Raw genomic sequence first — 17,283 nt, forward strand, 5'->3', positions numbered from 1 at the left:
TCCCAGTAGATGAGAAATTTATATTATTTTAAGCTTGAATTTTAAAATGAAATTTGTGTTATTAATAAGGAACGAAGAATATTGTTATAAAATAGTTTAGGTATTGGTATGCAATTTAAGTGTTGGTTTCTATTTACTGGGACATTTGATATCTTAAGTGTCTAAGTATTGGGACATTTACCTTAGTGATTGAGGAATTTGTTAGAGAACTGTTGCATAGAAATTGTCTCTAGCATCTATCACAAGTAATGTAGGCAATGCAATGAAACATCAGGCGATACCTCCACTTTTTCACTCTATAACGTCACTGGAAGACAATTTATCTCTGCATTCTGGTCCTCGTTTTTATATTTAGAAGACTGATGTCCACAGAAGACAGTTTTAACAAAACACCCAAATGTGATCAATTTTCTCCAAGTTTTCTTTTTACTGCGACCTTCGTCTATTTCTTTTTTAGTCTCTAAACTCTAAGTCGTTTCTTCCATGCGTGGAACAAATGAAATACGAGTACCATAAGCGTTGGCGGAACACATGCCCAGATCTGAAGGATGAATTGTGGAGGAGATTCAAGAAGACCCGTTGCCTCTGTCTTGCCGAGGAGATCCTTCCTCTTCTGTTCTTATAACCCAATGAAAGGTGGATATTCCCAACCTGTCAGTATTTCTGCATTGTTCTGTCGGCCATCGATATTTTTCGCTCTCTCACGACCACCGTCGATGGTTCGATATCGCGTGTTGGACGTTCGGTGAATTTCGTACCACATACGTGCCTGGAATGATGTGGGTCATTCGATTTGCTGGGGGTTGTCATTTTTTTTTCGGAAGACAAGATTTCGACGTGTATTTGACTTGTCTGCTGTTGAGAGCAGACTGTACGCTCTAGATACATTTCAAACACGGTAATTCCAAGGTATTAGTTACGTGAATATTTTTTACTGCTCTAGGAGTTATTATAATGTCATTTTGCACATGACACGTCAGAAATTTATTCAGTTCTGACAGTTACTAATTATTGCGCTTTCTAGTTGCATTCAAACAAATATCTGGAATTAACCAGTAGAGTAACATTTCATGAATCAGACGAATGGCAGATCGACATTTCTGTTAAATTCATTTGGCTCTGTTTCAAGCTAAATTACTACGTGTATGAATCTCTGAATTTGCTACAATGTTCTGCATTTAGGTTTGAACATTACGGTATCAAAAAGGATAATCCAGATTTACAAACGTTTTCATGATTCATTAATAGAAAATTAAAATGCATATAAAAATGTCAATTTTAACATGATTATGATCAATCATTTTTTAGTAAAATATAATATAAAAATTAGTTTTATGTAATATTCAGATCTAGAAGAGTCATTTCATTTTGAGAACATCATCTAAGTATTTTCAAATTGTTTTGTCTTCCTTTCTAAATGACTCTGCGAGAGAGTGCAACATCTAGGTCCTTTGTAAGTAGAATCAGGCTGCATATCAATGGTAGAGAGCGAGGCAAGACACACTTATCGATGACACTGTTTGAAAGGCATCCTCCACCGACAGAAAGTTGTTTATACGGTATTTTCTGCGGATTTTCTTGCTGGCTCGTTAGTGAATGGAAACATCCCGATAGCAAAACGATCACGAGCGTTACCATCGTGTTCCCATTCGCACATAGAACCTGACCCAGTGCTTTTACGGTAAGCCAGCATCCCAGTGAAATTCAGTTGGTCGTCACATAAAAGCACGAGATTTATTGCTTTCTATCCGTGGTCTTGCTAGCACGTAATAGTTTCGTCGATATACTTGCTGTACAGGGTGTATCTTGTCGAAAGTACGATACTGTGGGATCTAGTGATGTATTAGATTTTGTAGAATAAGAGTTTTGGAAAACAAATTTTCAATTTTTCTATACAGGGTTTTCAACTCTTTTAAATTTTCAATTTTTCAAATTTTTAAATTTTCAAGCTTTCAAATTTTTAAATTTTCAAATTTTCAAACATGAAATATCCCATTTTCATATCTCAAAATTTTAAAGTCTTTTAATTTTTTCAATTTCCGTATTTTTAGTCCCCCTGTAATGACTATACTTGAAGAGCTGTTTCGCGTGACTTGACTAGAAACTATCGCCAGCACACGCTGTGGACTCATTCTTTCGCTATTATCACATTCGATAATCCATCAGACGAGCTGCAGTCATTTTGACTCAGCATATCCTGTGTACCCTGTGAACAAAAATTCCCGATATTTCAGCCATGAGATATTTTTAGAAGCCCGAGGTAAAATTAGAGGTTTATGTGAAAAATGAAAAGAGAAATCGTTGAAAAAGGAAGCGAAATCCGGATGTTAAAGATATACGATAGTCCATAAGATGAAAAGAACTGTAGCAACTCGGAGCAAGGATGATCGTTAGAGCTGTTATCACGAAGCTCGTCGCTTCGAACGACATATGATTACTTCCCGTAATTTGCAGTTACCATTTATTTAACGCGAATATGTTATAAACGGAAGGAATATTACACGTAGAAGCGTCTTATTACGACAATATGTTTCTCGACGGGTATCATTATGCATAGATTTGTCCTGAATTATACCATATCACGGCAGACTCCCATAAATTTCAGCAACTGCGACACGTCGCGGCGTTGCAGGCTTACTTGGATAATAGAATTTATAAAAGCTGGTTAAGGATTAGAAAGCAGGGAATGACTACCTTTAGATTGCACGCTGATGCAGCCGTGTCGTAGGAACAATGGAACATTATTATTAGCCATTACTCGTTAATCCTGACGGTCATATTAGTTGTGGTATTATTGTGAGCATCAACCGTTTCAATCTTTTCGTATATTTGCAAAGAGAAAGCTTTCTTTTAATTACGTTTTATGGCGATTTTACTTTCAATGTTTTAAGCGTATTTTAACTGGGAGAGGAGTGTAGAATGCAATTTTTCTTGAACATTATTTTCTGTGATACAGAATTTTTTTTATGGAGGAGTGTAAAATACTTCTATTTGATTGTGTTAAAATTTGTGGTGTCCTAAGAGTGAAAGTCTCATCATAATAATTATTTTCTCGATTTAAAAAGAGATAGTTGGCGCAATCTTCTTTTATTTCTAATTTTCTCATCAAAGTATGTATTTATGCATACAGATTTTAAATTCTACTCTAGAGTGCATTGATCTTTATGCCCCAGTTGCAATATTAAATATTCGATGCATATTAAATATTGAGTACCATTGAATAATACACATATAACAAGTAGCTGTGGACATTAATGCTCACTGCGACAAGTTCAAATTTTTCCCTTTTAAATATTCTCTGTACATGACATACTTGTCAATTACTGAAGAGACATTTCCTATAAATATTAGAGTATGCCAATATGGAACATTTAAGAAAACGGACGTAATTACACGTAACTGTAACCCCATAAAAATGTTTAAAAATCGTCGTATCTGGTACCGGATGCATCAACATTCCCCTTTCAACGCATCATTATCCCCCAAACAATAATTCTTCCCATCGAAGCCTAGTCAGCCAAGCGATACCAACCATAAAACCAACTAGAAGCGTTCAGTTCCCCAATTACTCCGCATCCACGAACCCTAGCGGATCTAAATTATTGGTCGAGTGTTGCGTGTCGCGAGCACTCTACATATTGCGTAACGCGTGTGCTCTCAACGAGTATCGCGTCGATCTCAGCGAGCTGGTTTCCCGTCTACCCTCCCCTGGTTGTTCCTCCTTCCGTGCCTGGGATCGCGATAAACCTCGAAAGTCTCGAAGTCGTCGAGGGATCCCGCCGCTCGTCGGCGGTTGATAATTTGCTGGCTTTACACTTCAATAAATTCGCGTATCTTATCGCATCGTTATGTTTCCCGGCGGCGCGATAAAGGAACGCCGTTCCTCGAGCCAGCGAACTCGAACGATCGCTCCTCGCGCGCTGACAATGAATCCCGTACTCTCTTTAGCTCTGTTAATGGCCCCCGCCGTCACATCGTAGCAAGTTCAACGATCGGGCACCCGTTACTTTTCTAGCCTGTCGCGGGACAGCGACAGCTTGGCGGGGACGCCAGAGGCTCCGTACCAAAGGATTTTTGGCTATTTCGGACATCAAAGCCCCTTCCCTCGGACAGGGGAGCCTCTCTCGTTTCGAGCGACTCGGAAGAACGCGCTCGTCTGGCTAATTTCAAATGCTTTATTTTCACGACCGGTTTATCGGCATCGCCTGCTCCTCGGTAACTGTATAAGTTAGGAGTGGCCGATAGAATCGCGTGGACGTCTCTATCTAGCGCACCCTGAGCACTCCTACGCACTGGACGACGCGCGCCCGATAGTGTGGATTCTACGATTGTCGGAATTGCGCGGTAGCCAGGACCCTTTGGCGCTTGATGGGTTCATTCTGTGGCGGTGAAGCAGAACGTATTATGAGATATAATTCATGGGTTTTGTCGAGGGAACGCGTTTTAGGTAGCGCAATTTCTGTGGTGGTGGCCAGAAATCTGTTGGTTCACTTTCGCCTTCTCTGTGAAGATTTTCAAAATGCGTGTAGTATTATGTCACCGCGTATTCTTGCTGAAACTCTACCAATAGAAGGTTTCTTAGCCTATCCACAATCACTGTGAGCCAATAGCATGTAACTCTAATGCAAAATTAATTTGGCGTAGATCTATGTATATTTCGTACGCACTAGGTTTCTATTTTCGAGTTTTGAATTTGAATACTCTGTTATGTATCTGTATTTTATTTTATGCTAGCTTTTTAAGGGAGAAGTTTCTTTAATTTTATTGAATTTTCACCTTCTCTTGAAAGTATCAAGTTTTTTGGAAATGTGATTTATATGATTTTATCTTACACACATAGAACTGAGACCTCATATGAAATATGGATCTATAATTTGGTCTTCATATATTAAGATTTACTGTAGCAGAATTGTCAATACGTGACACAGATTTTATAGGCTACAGTTTTCTTAGAACCGAGACCTACATTGAGAGTAAATTACTGAATAGTGTCAGGAGGAAAGTTAGCAGTTGATTATTATGGCACAGATAAACTGGTTTTAAAGGAGAGCTGTAAAGTATCATGAATTTCAACGTTCTGTTGACTTCCAAGAATATGTGGAATCAGGTGGTTTGTTTCAAAGTTCCGATAAGAAATGGGCACTGTGTGTTTAGCTGAATGATCAGTATATTTTCGAACTAAATTGAAGGAAACTTGTGATTGGAAACACTCCACTTGTATGCTAATAATTCGAGAAATTTCGTGCGATGGAATGTTCTGATATGATTGAAAAATGAAAGTGTTCTGAGCTACGTCATTTGCATACAAAGAAACCTAAACTTATCTGTAAATTATTATTACATTCATTAAAGAAAATTAAAGAAAAGTTAGGATAGGAGTTAGGAAAAGTGTAAAGAATGATTTGTTTAAAAAATAATCTCAGGAAAAAGTAGGTAATAATTGCTTTTGCTAATATCGTTGTAACTATTTCAGTAAATGAGCGAGTAGGTTAAAATGAGCTCAAGATGATAGAGTAACTTCTCTACTATGTAATTCACTTCTTTTCGTTTCCGCACTTGTTACTACAGTCACTGCTTCATCTTCTAACTTTAGATATTCTTATTCTGTACGTATTAATCTAATGCTGGTAATATAGTGTTTATTTCGCGTACGAGTGGAATACACTGGAGCAAATCTAATATACTGTTCTCCCTGTCTGAATGTGGTGAGGAAAGTTTGTCATTAACCTCAAGCATACCTACTGCCATTTGTCATAGTGACGTACCACAGAGGGAAAGGGGAACTAGCTACGAGATATCACCGACTGTTTAATGACGAATAAACCATCGTATGAACATCCTGAAAATTTAACTTCTTTTTTATCTATATAAGAAGTTTTAATGTCACTGATTGTCAACGTCGTTTGAGATTAAAATACAACTCTATAATCTTTAAAATCAATTTACATGTATTGCGATACACTTTTTCTGTCAATTAGTGGTGAAGAATGAAGAATCTTTTTCTAACAGAACAGTTAATAATTGCTGTTAGATAAAATAATTTCTTCACTTCTTTTTTAAATACACAGATTTTTCTTTTTCATTACTAAGCTTATAGTGGGCAAACACTAATTAAAGTTGAACAGTTTAACTAATCTAAACTTCTGAAACAATTTAACTAGAGAACTATTCTCTCACATAATATTTTTTCAAATTCTAAAATCCATTTCCCCTTCCCAAATGACTCATAAATACACAAAATCCAAACATGTCCAGCCCTCAAATTCATCTCACCCCTCATTCCCATCCAAAGCACACCACAAGCCTCCCAAAATACACTTCGCGTAGCCTTCCAAAATTCATAATAAATCTGTTTCGCGCGATCCCCTCAGTCATGCGTAGAGTCCCTGCGCGCGCAGCCTGCGCGCCTAGCCTGCGCGTTCCCCGTCAATCGTCGAATTGATTCCCGCGCATCGCGACGCCGAAGACAAAACGCTGCTGAAAACTCCGAAAAAGAGAACCTGAACCACCTCTGGAGGCTCCGCGTTACCCTTGACAGAGGGAAGAATTTAATTTGCGTCGGTAGGACTGGCCACAGAAAGGATTAGCAGAAGCATGGAAATATCAATAGCCCCGCGGCCGTCAATCGGTCGACGCACGATGCTCGCTGGCCGCTCGGCCATTTTCGTGCGCGGTCGGTCGAGCTCGGGCGGGCAGCGGCGTCCCGCGTTGTCAGTTCGAGGCGAGACGGCACAGCCAGCGCGTCGTGTGCTCTGTCCTCTCGGGCCAGCGGGAAAATGTGTCGGTTCAAATAGGTTCGCCGACCCGTCGTTGAAATCGTAACAAGCCCGCGCGTCCCTCGACGCAGCCGTGGACTCGCGCGAGTGCGTCGCGGTGCAACCAGTGCTCCAGTATTTGTGCCCCCCGTGCGTCTGTCGGTTTTTGTGTGACGTTGTGCCTAGTGCTTGTGAACGATCCGCGGATTCGAGGGGATAGAACGCCGCGTGGATCCAAGGGCCGAGGGAGGAGGTTATGTACCTCGATCCGAGATTTCGATCGTTGGAACTGCGAGACGTGTCGGTATGTCTCCGTGTACGTTGACTCGGGGTCGAAAGTCCTTGAGCTCGAACTTTTTCGGCCGTTTATCTTGATCGCGCGACAGTGGAGGAGAAAAAAGCGGCGGCCTGCTGAGGGGGTCTTCTTCGTAAACGCTCGGACGCACGTCGCGGGTTTTCGTCCACGACCCTTTGGTAAAGAGGTAAGCTTTCGATTGTGCTTGTATCTGAAGTTGGGTCACGTGACCGAGGCATATCGAAGCGTCGCGAAAACGTCAAGCTCTGACAGAGGCGGTCCGTTATTATTGCGGGTACTGTTAGCAGGATATTTGGCGAATAGGAAATATTCGATATTACTGTTTGTTGGAGCGATGATATAGCTCCGAAATTTTGGTATCGGAGGAAATTAAATAATTATTATTTTATGTAGTAGCGACATGAAGATTGCAAAGTTTCGGGTCATATTATTGTTGCAGCAAGTGATTATATTTGGAATTTTGTGGATCAGGTATATGTAGAAAGTTAGGAGTATGACTGGTAAATCAATTTGCTGTGGTTTGAATAGAAGCAACTGGAGTTTTGGTGCTCCGTTAATTGGGTCTGGTATTGTACTGTGGGGAATCTATAACATCTGTTTTAATAGATTTTGAAGTGCTGCTGGGTGAAATTAGTTTAGGGTTGTTGAAGAGTTGGTGGTTTGAGGTGTTACTAGGAAATGGGAAAACGTGAAAATTTAGAATTCTAGTTGTATCAGTGAAGTATAGAGGTAGAGGTGAAAGTAACTTTGTATATTCAGAGTTGAGAGATTTTACAGAGTAATTTGGAAGCAATTTGTTTATAGTATAAATATATTTTTTGCATTTACTTAAGTATTATAATAATTAAGCAATTTTTTCTAATGGAGTACATTAGGTACATCTTCGTAATAGGTTCGGTAGACTTGGTATTATTTTATTCTCGCTAAGTTATTCGTTTTTACGTTTCACAAACACCTCGACTTTTCTATCACATACAAGTCACACCGCTCAGGGCAATAGGAAGTTCGCAAACAAAATAGCTGTATCTGACGTGTTTACATTCATGGCATAACAACCTCGCTCAAACAAGTTTTCATCACAGCAGTTTACAGAATAAGTTGTTTCCAATTTGGTACTTTAACTACAAGTCAACACAATTTCGACTTTAGCCAGGAAACATTTCTAATCAAATCTACAATTCCGTAACAATCTACTCCATTTTTCTCTGGTTTATTGAATGCTTTTAATACTCAGTTCTCGTGTCAAAATTTGAAAAGGGAGTACTTATAAAAATAATTCTCCTCGCCTGAAAAATTTAATTAAAGTATAGGGTATGATTATATTGCAAACTTATCCTTGAAATATTTAAAATAACACAAATGTCTTCCAAAAGCAAAATAGCTTCCCACTAAAATAGTATTACTGGAAATAACACACTCAAAGAATATTTCTCATTTGAAACACGCCTGGGTCAGATTCCATGCATAAATTCTCCTTCCCGCAACTTTATTTTCTCATTACTATTTTTACCACAATCAACCATGAAACCCCTCTAAAATGAAAGCAACACGTTTCCAGGCCAGAGACAACTAACGCGAAATCCCCTCCAGTGACCCAAATATCTCCTCACACTCAAAGGCGACGTGCCTCACAAAAGCATCCCTAGACCAAGCCAATCATCATCCCCATATTCACAGCACAATCGCCGCGCAACGCTGAGGCGCCAAAGCCATCCAATACCTCGGCATTCCCATCGAAAAAGCACCCCTCTACAAGTCGATCCCGCTCCTCTGAATCGTCGTCGCAGGGAAACGAAACTTTACGACCTGTGAAAAAGTTCAGTTGCGCGTAATGGGTTTTCAAGGTAAGACAGATCGTAATAAGCCCTCCGAAGCTCGGGGCGCTAGTCGCTGCTCAAGATCGATGTTGCAAGAAATCTTCGCCGGTTCGCGTTATGATTGTTAAGGTTTTATTCAGCGGTTATTGCATCGGTCGTTAGCAGAAGCCCTCCGTTTCACCTCGCGAAGTTACGATTCCGAATTCCTTCCTTCGCGAACGTTGAAGGAACGAGCGACAGAAGTTGGTCGTGGGCCCGTGCACCCTAGGAAAACCATGGGGGGTCATCAATAATTTATGAGACGGTTCCTCGCAGCAGCGATCTTCCCTCGCGGAGGCTCTCGAAACGACTCGAAATGAAGCGATTTGCCTGCACTCTGAAGGGGAGCACAGGACACCTTTGGCGTTCGACTTTTGACTCGAGGGTGTATAATCTCGCTCCGTTTGATCCGCCGAGCTACCGAATTTCCGACACAGGTCCTTTCGACTGAGGCGCGCGGATAGTCGAGGGGAGACTACCCCGAAATTTTCCTCAAATTCGTCTGGGGAGATAAGTTTCCGCCTCGAACGTCTGAGGACAGATTACACGGCTGCTGGTTTGTTGGTGGTCGCTTCTGATGAACCCTGTGTTATTGCTCGCTCTGTTCTTATGGACTGCCAGAGTGTTAAGTTATTAGGGAGACGTCTCTGTTCTCTGAACCGTTTGTGTGTGTGTTCCTTGCTTCCTTGTTGGGAAGCGTGGCGTGGACGTAGACCTCCATCAAATGGGGAAGGTTTTGTTAGAGTAGGGTGGAAAAAAATAGTGCTGGAGTTATGATGTTGAGAGGAGTCATAAAGAAGAATTGCTTCTAGGAATGATCACTATTTTTTCGAAGTTATTCCAAACAATATTTCTGTTTCCTATTTATCAGATTATCAAGCTATTTTTGTATGAATTTATTGGGTGTCCAAGCTGAAGCAGGTCACCTAATCATCTTCTCTGTTTTCAATGACACGAAAATCGACACAGGTGTATCTTGAATGGTTTCTAAAGAAGGAAGAAGAATAATTTTTTCTGTAGAATCATTTCTTTCAGATTTGTAGATTTTCTCAAACTCTAATTACTAAAAAGCTCATCCAAAGTATTCCATCTCATAAAAGATTGATGGTCTCATCGTCAGACTGAGATACAAAAGCCTTCCTCTTATTAACCTTAAAAGACTTTATCCAGTATTCAGTTACCCAGTGCTACGCGCAAAGGGAAGGAAATTTATCGCGGTCGAAATAAAAGCATTTCAATTTGCATGATCAACGACAATTCGGAGAGATTCCTGGCACGGACGGCGAGCGGAACGAACGGTAGCCGTCTTTGGAACACAAATTGGTCGAATTCGTCGGCCTTACCTTTGACAAATCTTCCTCGTATCGTTGATTTAAGAAGGCATTCTGTCGAGCTCGCCAGAAGGCGGCTTCCCTCTCAGCTGATTCGATCTCGTTTCTGGTTTCTCCTTTTCATTCGTCGTTCTTTTTTTTCCATCCACCCTCCCTCTCCCTCTCTCTCTCTCTCTTCTTCCCCATTCCTTTTCGCCTGCACGGGCATAACATCGCCGCTGTTGCTTGCACTCTCCTCGGGGCACGGTTCGCATAACCGACGTTCAGATGCAACGCGTTTCACGGAGAACGTTCGCTGGCGAATTTAAACTAGCATTATGGCGTTGATGGCGATCGCTGCAATTAAATGACGCAGGCAAATGTTTCGATCTCCGTTCCGCCTTTTCTTCCTGGCTATGAAAACTGTACGGTGTCTAGTGGCTGATAAAAGCAAGGGGCTTTAAGAGATCAGATTCGCTGTATTCTACGAGAGGTTTTTATCGTCTTCGCTGCACAGTGGATATTGTAATAGTTTCCTTGCCTTCTTAATGAAAATATCCTGGTTCGTTTCTAAGTGACTGTTTGAGTAGAGAAAGTAAATAGGTGGAGTTGCTTTTTCAGCAGGAAGTGATTGACCGAGATAGTGGTGAGAATATGATTTTTTGGAAGCTACAGTTTGTAATCTGTTCATTGAAGTACGTATTAGTTGAATGAGAGAGTTAGAAGTTGGAGATCGATTGAAAGTAAAAGTTATGTAATGTATCTTGTGTGCTGAAGACATGCAATGTCGTTTATGGGATTTTAGGAGTCTCGTATTTAATACTAATTTTATTCTTTATATTACACGAGAGCTAAATATATAAACTAGAAATTAGATACCTAAAAGAATACATTACAGTAGGTCTCAAAATTAATTATGACTGTGACTATATGTAAGCGAACCTATGAGTCACTGCATAAGTCTCTGTTAGATATAGGTCAGACAATGATACATGAATCTCATTCGTTGAACAGTTAGTGTCCATCGACAAAAACTGTTCCACATTCCCTCGCTACCCTCAGAGTGACACACTACGCAAGATTATCGGGACAGACCTTCCAGCGAAACGTGTGTCGTACATTGAAGAGGTTAACGAACCAAGATTCTCAATCTTCATTTAACGAGACAGATGGTACCAGCGATATTGTCGGTGAACTCAATCCTAACTCTAGTTCTCGGTAACACTTTCCATTTCCCGCGTCGGACATCGCGCCAATAAGATCGTTCCCAGCCGTGTCGATAATCGATAACGCTAGTCGAGCGGCAGTAATCGTAATTGCGGGCAGGATATTTATTTAAATGTATTCGGAGCCGAACAGACAGCACAATCGAGGCGATCTATACGCAGTCATATCGAGCGATAAGTCAACCAATAACATTCCCTGAACATGCTCGACTGTGGGTTGTCCCTGGAGATGGGATCAAATATATTGCGAGTAGGCTGGAATCTGATTACATAGGTAGTTTCGAGCAGTTTACGAATACGTACCTACTTCGAGCTTGAAGGAAATATTTTTCACTCTACTCGAAGCTAAATGGGTGGGATGGGTTACCTTTATGAGCAGCTTGAGAAATGTAAGCGCTTCTTTCGAGTACTCCCTCGTTACAAGCTCGTTGCTATATTCATTGTGTCTCGGTACTATAAAAAAGATAACAATCTCTTCCTGTGGCCACCTATATTCATCACCAACAAGTGAGCTCGAAACGCTCATCGGCGCAATCATCGACGAATCGCGCAGCAGGTGCCAGGTGAGGGACCACCGACAGCGCAGCGGCGGGAAGGAATCGCTGGCAAAGAGGTCGGCTCGTAAAATCGCGGCGGGGTGAAAAGGTTGCGCGGTGAGGGACGAAGGGGCCGGGCCTCGACACGAATGTTGATGAACTTTGACATTTCGAGGAGACGGCGGATAGGGCTGGACGAAGCTGTCGTGTGTACGTGGCGTTAACCCTTGACTACTGAGGCGAAGTCTCGCTATCTTCTATCTGATACATTTCTTACAGTTCTCCTTATTATCTACTCTCCTCTTTACATAACTGTGAAATATTTTCTGATTAAAATTTTCGTGGAATATTTTTCCGTACATAAAATCTACTGTCACTATATACTTGTATTAAAGTAAGAAGTTTATAAACTGCTTGATCATTTTTGCGATTCGTGCATTTTCTCAAAGACCTGCAGCTTTAGTACTCCGATAAAAGTAGACATAGCTATCTTCTCTAAATGCAGTCTTAATCCCAAGTTAACAGGCCCTGTGTTTGCATTAGGCGGTGTTAAAAAATTAGGAATTAGTAGTCAAGGGTTAAGACTTAGGAAAAGGATCCCAGGGGTGATTCGTTCTGGCTACCATGAGAACCTTGGTGCCTTGAAAACGCTTGAGGGGGAGGAGAGAAAAGAGGGAAGCCGAAGTGGCTACTTACGACAACCGCGATCCCTCGTAAACATCGGATGGAGGTCTCCTGGGAATCCGCGGCAGGAACAAGGATACCAGGTGCACTCGTCCTGATAACGACCCTGGAAGCGTTCACCGAGCCGAAGATCACATTCCCTCGATTTTTTCCCGCGGTGATGGCAGATTTACGACCGAGACCGACGCTCGATTCAAATTCAGTGTTAGCGCGATCGTAGGACAACTCAAGTCGGGATCAAGTTCAGTGTGCACTCACGAGCCATAGCAAATTGCATTATGATAGTTTCGCTTTTCGGGGTTATAGCAGCACTTATAGCGGTGCACGTTCCATTTTATACTTTACGTTCAGTGGGAGATTGGTTAGATCGACTAGGTATCGTGTTTGAAACTAAAGTGTCCTCTTCTACGTTTCTTTGGATCGAACCATGGCTTGAGTATCCATATGTGCTGGTAGTATAATATTCTTTTATCGAAGATGTGAGGAATAAATTATTTACTTTCTTTAAATAATTTCGAGGTATATTAACAAAAAGCTTATAGTGTTATCTAGGTACAAGTTCGACGACCACTCAGGTTTCTTCAGTTCTGTATACAATATCCTCAATCCTCACATTAAGTCCCAAAGTGTTGACCTGTGCATCCTAGCCCTCCGCTCACAAATCCTTCATCTGTGACCACTTAGAAGCCTCCAGGCTGAACGAATTGCAGTAAAGGATCCCAGCGGTGGTCCCTTAAATAAAATGAGCGCAATCTAAACATGCCTCGCTTTTAAATATCAAATTGCATCCCTTTTCTGGCAACGTCTCCGAAATTTCGTCCAGGCCTGCGTGAAGTGGCCCTGCGTGTCCGCTGGCAATCTCTTTTCCCATAGGATCGTTCGTTATTCTTTCTTGATCGTGTCCCGAGTCGACGGGAAAAGGGGCGAGAGCGGAGGAAGAAAGGGGGCAAAGAATTCTACTCCGTAGTCACGAAACGATTACAGGTTCGCCCGCCAACTTCGAACTCGGATGCGAACGACCTCTCCCGTCGGCCCCTGCTTTCCTTTTCCCTCGCCCCTTCGCTGCCCTTTTCCCTCCGTTTCTCTGTCCCTCTGTCGCTGCACACGTGCACACGCGACCACGCACACGTCACGTTCTTTCGGTATTCGCGAAACCAGTTCACGTGCCGTGATCTTCGACGTGATCCCCGCGAAGCGTGATCTTGATCTTCGGCTCGGGCTGCAATAAATTTGCCCGATCCGCGTTGCGTCAGCGCAACAGGGAGTTCTGTGCGTTTCGCGAGGATTGGGTTCACCTCTGCTTCGATTAAGCTCAGTTACATATAGCGAGGTGGACATTGTTATCGCGTTGGGGATTTTTATAATTCGCTGCAGAAAATCGTGGGCTATTTGTAGAATCGATTTTTTGAGGTGGTTACGAGAAGGCTGAGGATTTTTTTTATTTATGGGGGATTCGAATTTTTGAAGATGTTTGGGGTAAAACTGTATTAAATATTGAAAGTAAGGGATATAAGTTGTAATTCTAGGGAAATGAAATTTTGGTGAAGTTAAGTCTTTATTTAGTTTCATCTAATTGAATCTACAATGTCTGGAAATATCAAAGGAACAGAGTATAAGAAATTACATTACCATCGGTTTTATTGACTCTGTAGGTAAGGTATATCTTGAGCAAGAATTTCACAAAACAACTCGTGTGCTATTTCCAAGTCATCTGCAGCTAGTTGATGTAGCCTGCAGCTCTATTTCTTAATCTCTATATCCTGTACTCATCTGCTCTCCAGCTGTATCATCTTTCAGGCTCTAAAAAACTCCAAACCAACAGCTTCCTTTCGAAGCTGAACTTTCTCGTCTAAATACAAACGTTATCCATCAAACTTAATTCCAGTTTTCGCAATAAGAACTGAATCATCGTAGAGACACTCCGTATTAAAACGTTCGATGCTAAATCCATGAGCCGTGAACGCCGATCGTTTCCAGTTCCTGTCTGTCTGGTTGATTGCATAACGCGTCTTCGTCCTTGCAGCAGGTCGATGGAAACGTTACGTTGCCATGTGACGCTAGGGAATCTGAGAAATATACGGATATTAGAGTGTCCCCAGTGTTTGGTGGGACTCCAGCAATCTTTGGAGTCTCTCGAGGCAGACGATCGGGCCCCGCGATTTCGTAACAGATTTTCATCGCGTGAAGACGCAGCGTCGCCTCGGTATGCGAGTTCCTCAGTACACCGTTATCCTTTTTCAATGAAACTGGTTTTTTCACTTTTACATCCGCAACAGCGGGCTCGGGTGGCACAGGAAGCGGTCCGTGTAAATACGTGTAAATAATTTATCGACATAAGAACACGCCGCGCTGCCGTCACGATATATCTCGTTCACGGCCGTCTCGCAATTAGTGTCTTCTTGCCAGTTCACGTTGCATTAATATATAGCGGGCTGTTCAGGGAAAAATAAAGGTGTCACTCTGGAATAATGACACCCTTCTGCTCTTTGTATTTTCCTTTGAATCCTACCAGAATACTTTCCTAAGACTGAATAATGAAATCCTTGAGGAGAGTGAAAAGAAAATTTCTGTGAGATATTATTTACACCATTGTGAAACATAGGGTAAGAGAACGTGCTACTGTGTCTGAACTTATTACTGTGCTTTAGATAGATTTTATATGAAAAGCACAGTAATAAGTTCAGACACAATAATAGGATTTTTTGCCCTACCTATATCTGAGAAAGTAGAAATTAAAAATATTGTAGTCCTAGAGGTGTGCAATTAATTAGTCAGATTTTTACTTAAAGTCTCAAGAAACTGAGCTTAAAGGAATAGTATATACCTACTATCGATATGTCGATGTATACATAGAGGAGGCACTATTGAAAGTTCCTTTTACAGAAATTCGATCCAAGTTAGGCGACATGTAAATCTGTAGCATACAAGATGAGAACAACACTGTGCAGAATGACAAGGGTCTAGGTACTCGGCCCACGTGACATGTACCCTCACCTATGCATCTCATCTTGTGCCCAAAGTCACGTACTACAAGCAGCCCACGCGTGTATTCATAACAGCACGTCCGTCTGCAGAAACTCCACGCACTGATTCCACACACTGTACATGGGAACTCTGGAAAAATTGCTTTCGCCTCGACATGAATCGGAGACTACGTTTAGACTGCTTCACTTCTGCAAATCGTTAAGCAATAAGAGTAATCATTATCGTGTCTGGTTGAATGAAGTATTAGGATTCGAAAGTTAAGGCGACATTATGCGCTTCCATGCGTTGAACATTTATGGAGCGAGTTCTTTTCTTTGATCATTCTTAAGATTTCTGTGAATTAGATATTGCAGAGATTGTTTGTTCAATATTTTCTCGCTTTCTTCCACAATTGCCTGAAATTTCCTCCCTTGACATTTGAAACCTTGCTGCCGCGAAAGAATAAAGAGGATTTCTCATTGTAGAGCCATTCTAGGTCACGCAGAGTGGCTGTCGGACAGGTCATAACTCCCGTTGGCACGTCCCGCGATGGACGGCCAGAGAGCAGGCAATTAATTACAAGCTCGCTTAAGTAAAGAGTGTCTTCGCGTTACAGACACGAGAGCTCCACTTTCAGAACCGTGACACTGCGAGTCCTCCATCCCTCCTGTGTCATGGACACAATTTTGATCCACTCGACCGTCCTTTCCGCGGCTCCCGAGAGCCCCTCTCCGTCTCGTTATTTTTAAACCACATCCACCTTGCGTCCTCGTCAGGATCTCGTTAACAATACCGAGAACCCATCCATCCCCACCGTCTCATAGGACGCTCTAATTAGTCGATGCAATCGAAAAAAATTCATCGACGTTGCACGCCGCTGCGTTATTAGAGCAGGCGTTGCAGCGTAGGGCTAATTTAGCAAAAGTAATTAAAACGAGAAGCAACTGAAAGCGCGAGCAGCGTGAGCCGCGTTCACCATGCCATGAAGACGTCTCGATATGCCTCGGTTTACTTTCGACGCGTTTGAACCGCGACTGTTCGAACGATGTGCTTTCAGTGTCCCGATCGAAAGCTGCGCCGAGCGACGATGAGTCGGTGAGTGTTCGCAGCGATAGAGTCGCTGAAAATCGTGCAGTCGCGATCGTTTGAGCCCTTGGATTTGCTCGGCGAGGGTGACAGTGGTTAGAGAGTGAAGAAATCCGTGGAAAATGGCGCTGACACCCACAAGGTGTCGCGCTGGCAGCAACGCTGGGGAGAATCTCCCAGAGGACACCGCGAACGAGGACGAGGTCGCGAACTCGGGCAATTTCGAGCCTCTGAGCGACTCTTGCGGCGAGAGCGACATGGAGGGACTCGATCTGTCTCTGTTCGAGCCCCACGTCGACACTGCTTCCTGGTGCGACTCCCGGATTCACGCAGGCACTCTTCATATCCTGGTCCATTACTGCGGTAAGCTCTGATATTTTTCACGGCCTCCCCTTTCGCGCAGATTAACAGTCACGGCGATTGCGAGCATTCCCTGCTCGCAGGACACTGCCACGGGTTCTTAACGCTCTGAAATTTAATGATTCCTGGAAGTGGGACGGCCAGCTGTTTGATGGGACTTTAATCCGCGGGGTGATGTAAAGCTTCTGTC

General features: G+C 42.3%; 2 protein-coding genes across 2 annotated transcripts in view; both read left to right on the forward strand.

Moving 5' to 3' along the window:
• Nucleotides 1-17,283, forward strand: part of LOC143178522 (uncharacterized) — a 172,674-nt gene that overhangs the window by 92,579 nt on the left and 62,812 nt on the right. The window lies entirely within an intron of this gene.
• On the forward strand, nucleotides 6,595-16,811 carry LOC143178227 (uncharacterized). Its single transcript, XM_076376757.1, has 3 exons — nucleotides 6,595-6,780; nucleotides 6,827-7,237; nucleotides 16,705-16,811. Exons 1-3 carry the CDS (start codon nucleotides 6,595-6,597, stop codon nucleotides 16,744-16,746), a joined length of 639 nt encoding a protein of 212 aa, XP_076232872.1. The 3' UTR covers nucleotides 16,747-16,811.

The sequence above is a fragment of the Calliopsis andreniformis genome, chromosome 4 (assembly GCF_051401765.1).
Source record: "Calliopsis andreniformis isolate RMS-2024a chromosome 4, iyCalAndr_principal, whole genome shotgun sequence".
Taxonomy (NCBI): domain Eukaryota; kingdom Metazoa; phylum Arthropoda; class Insecta; order Hymenoptera; family Andrenidae; genus Calliopsis; species Calliopsis andreniformis.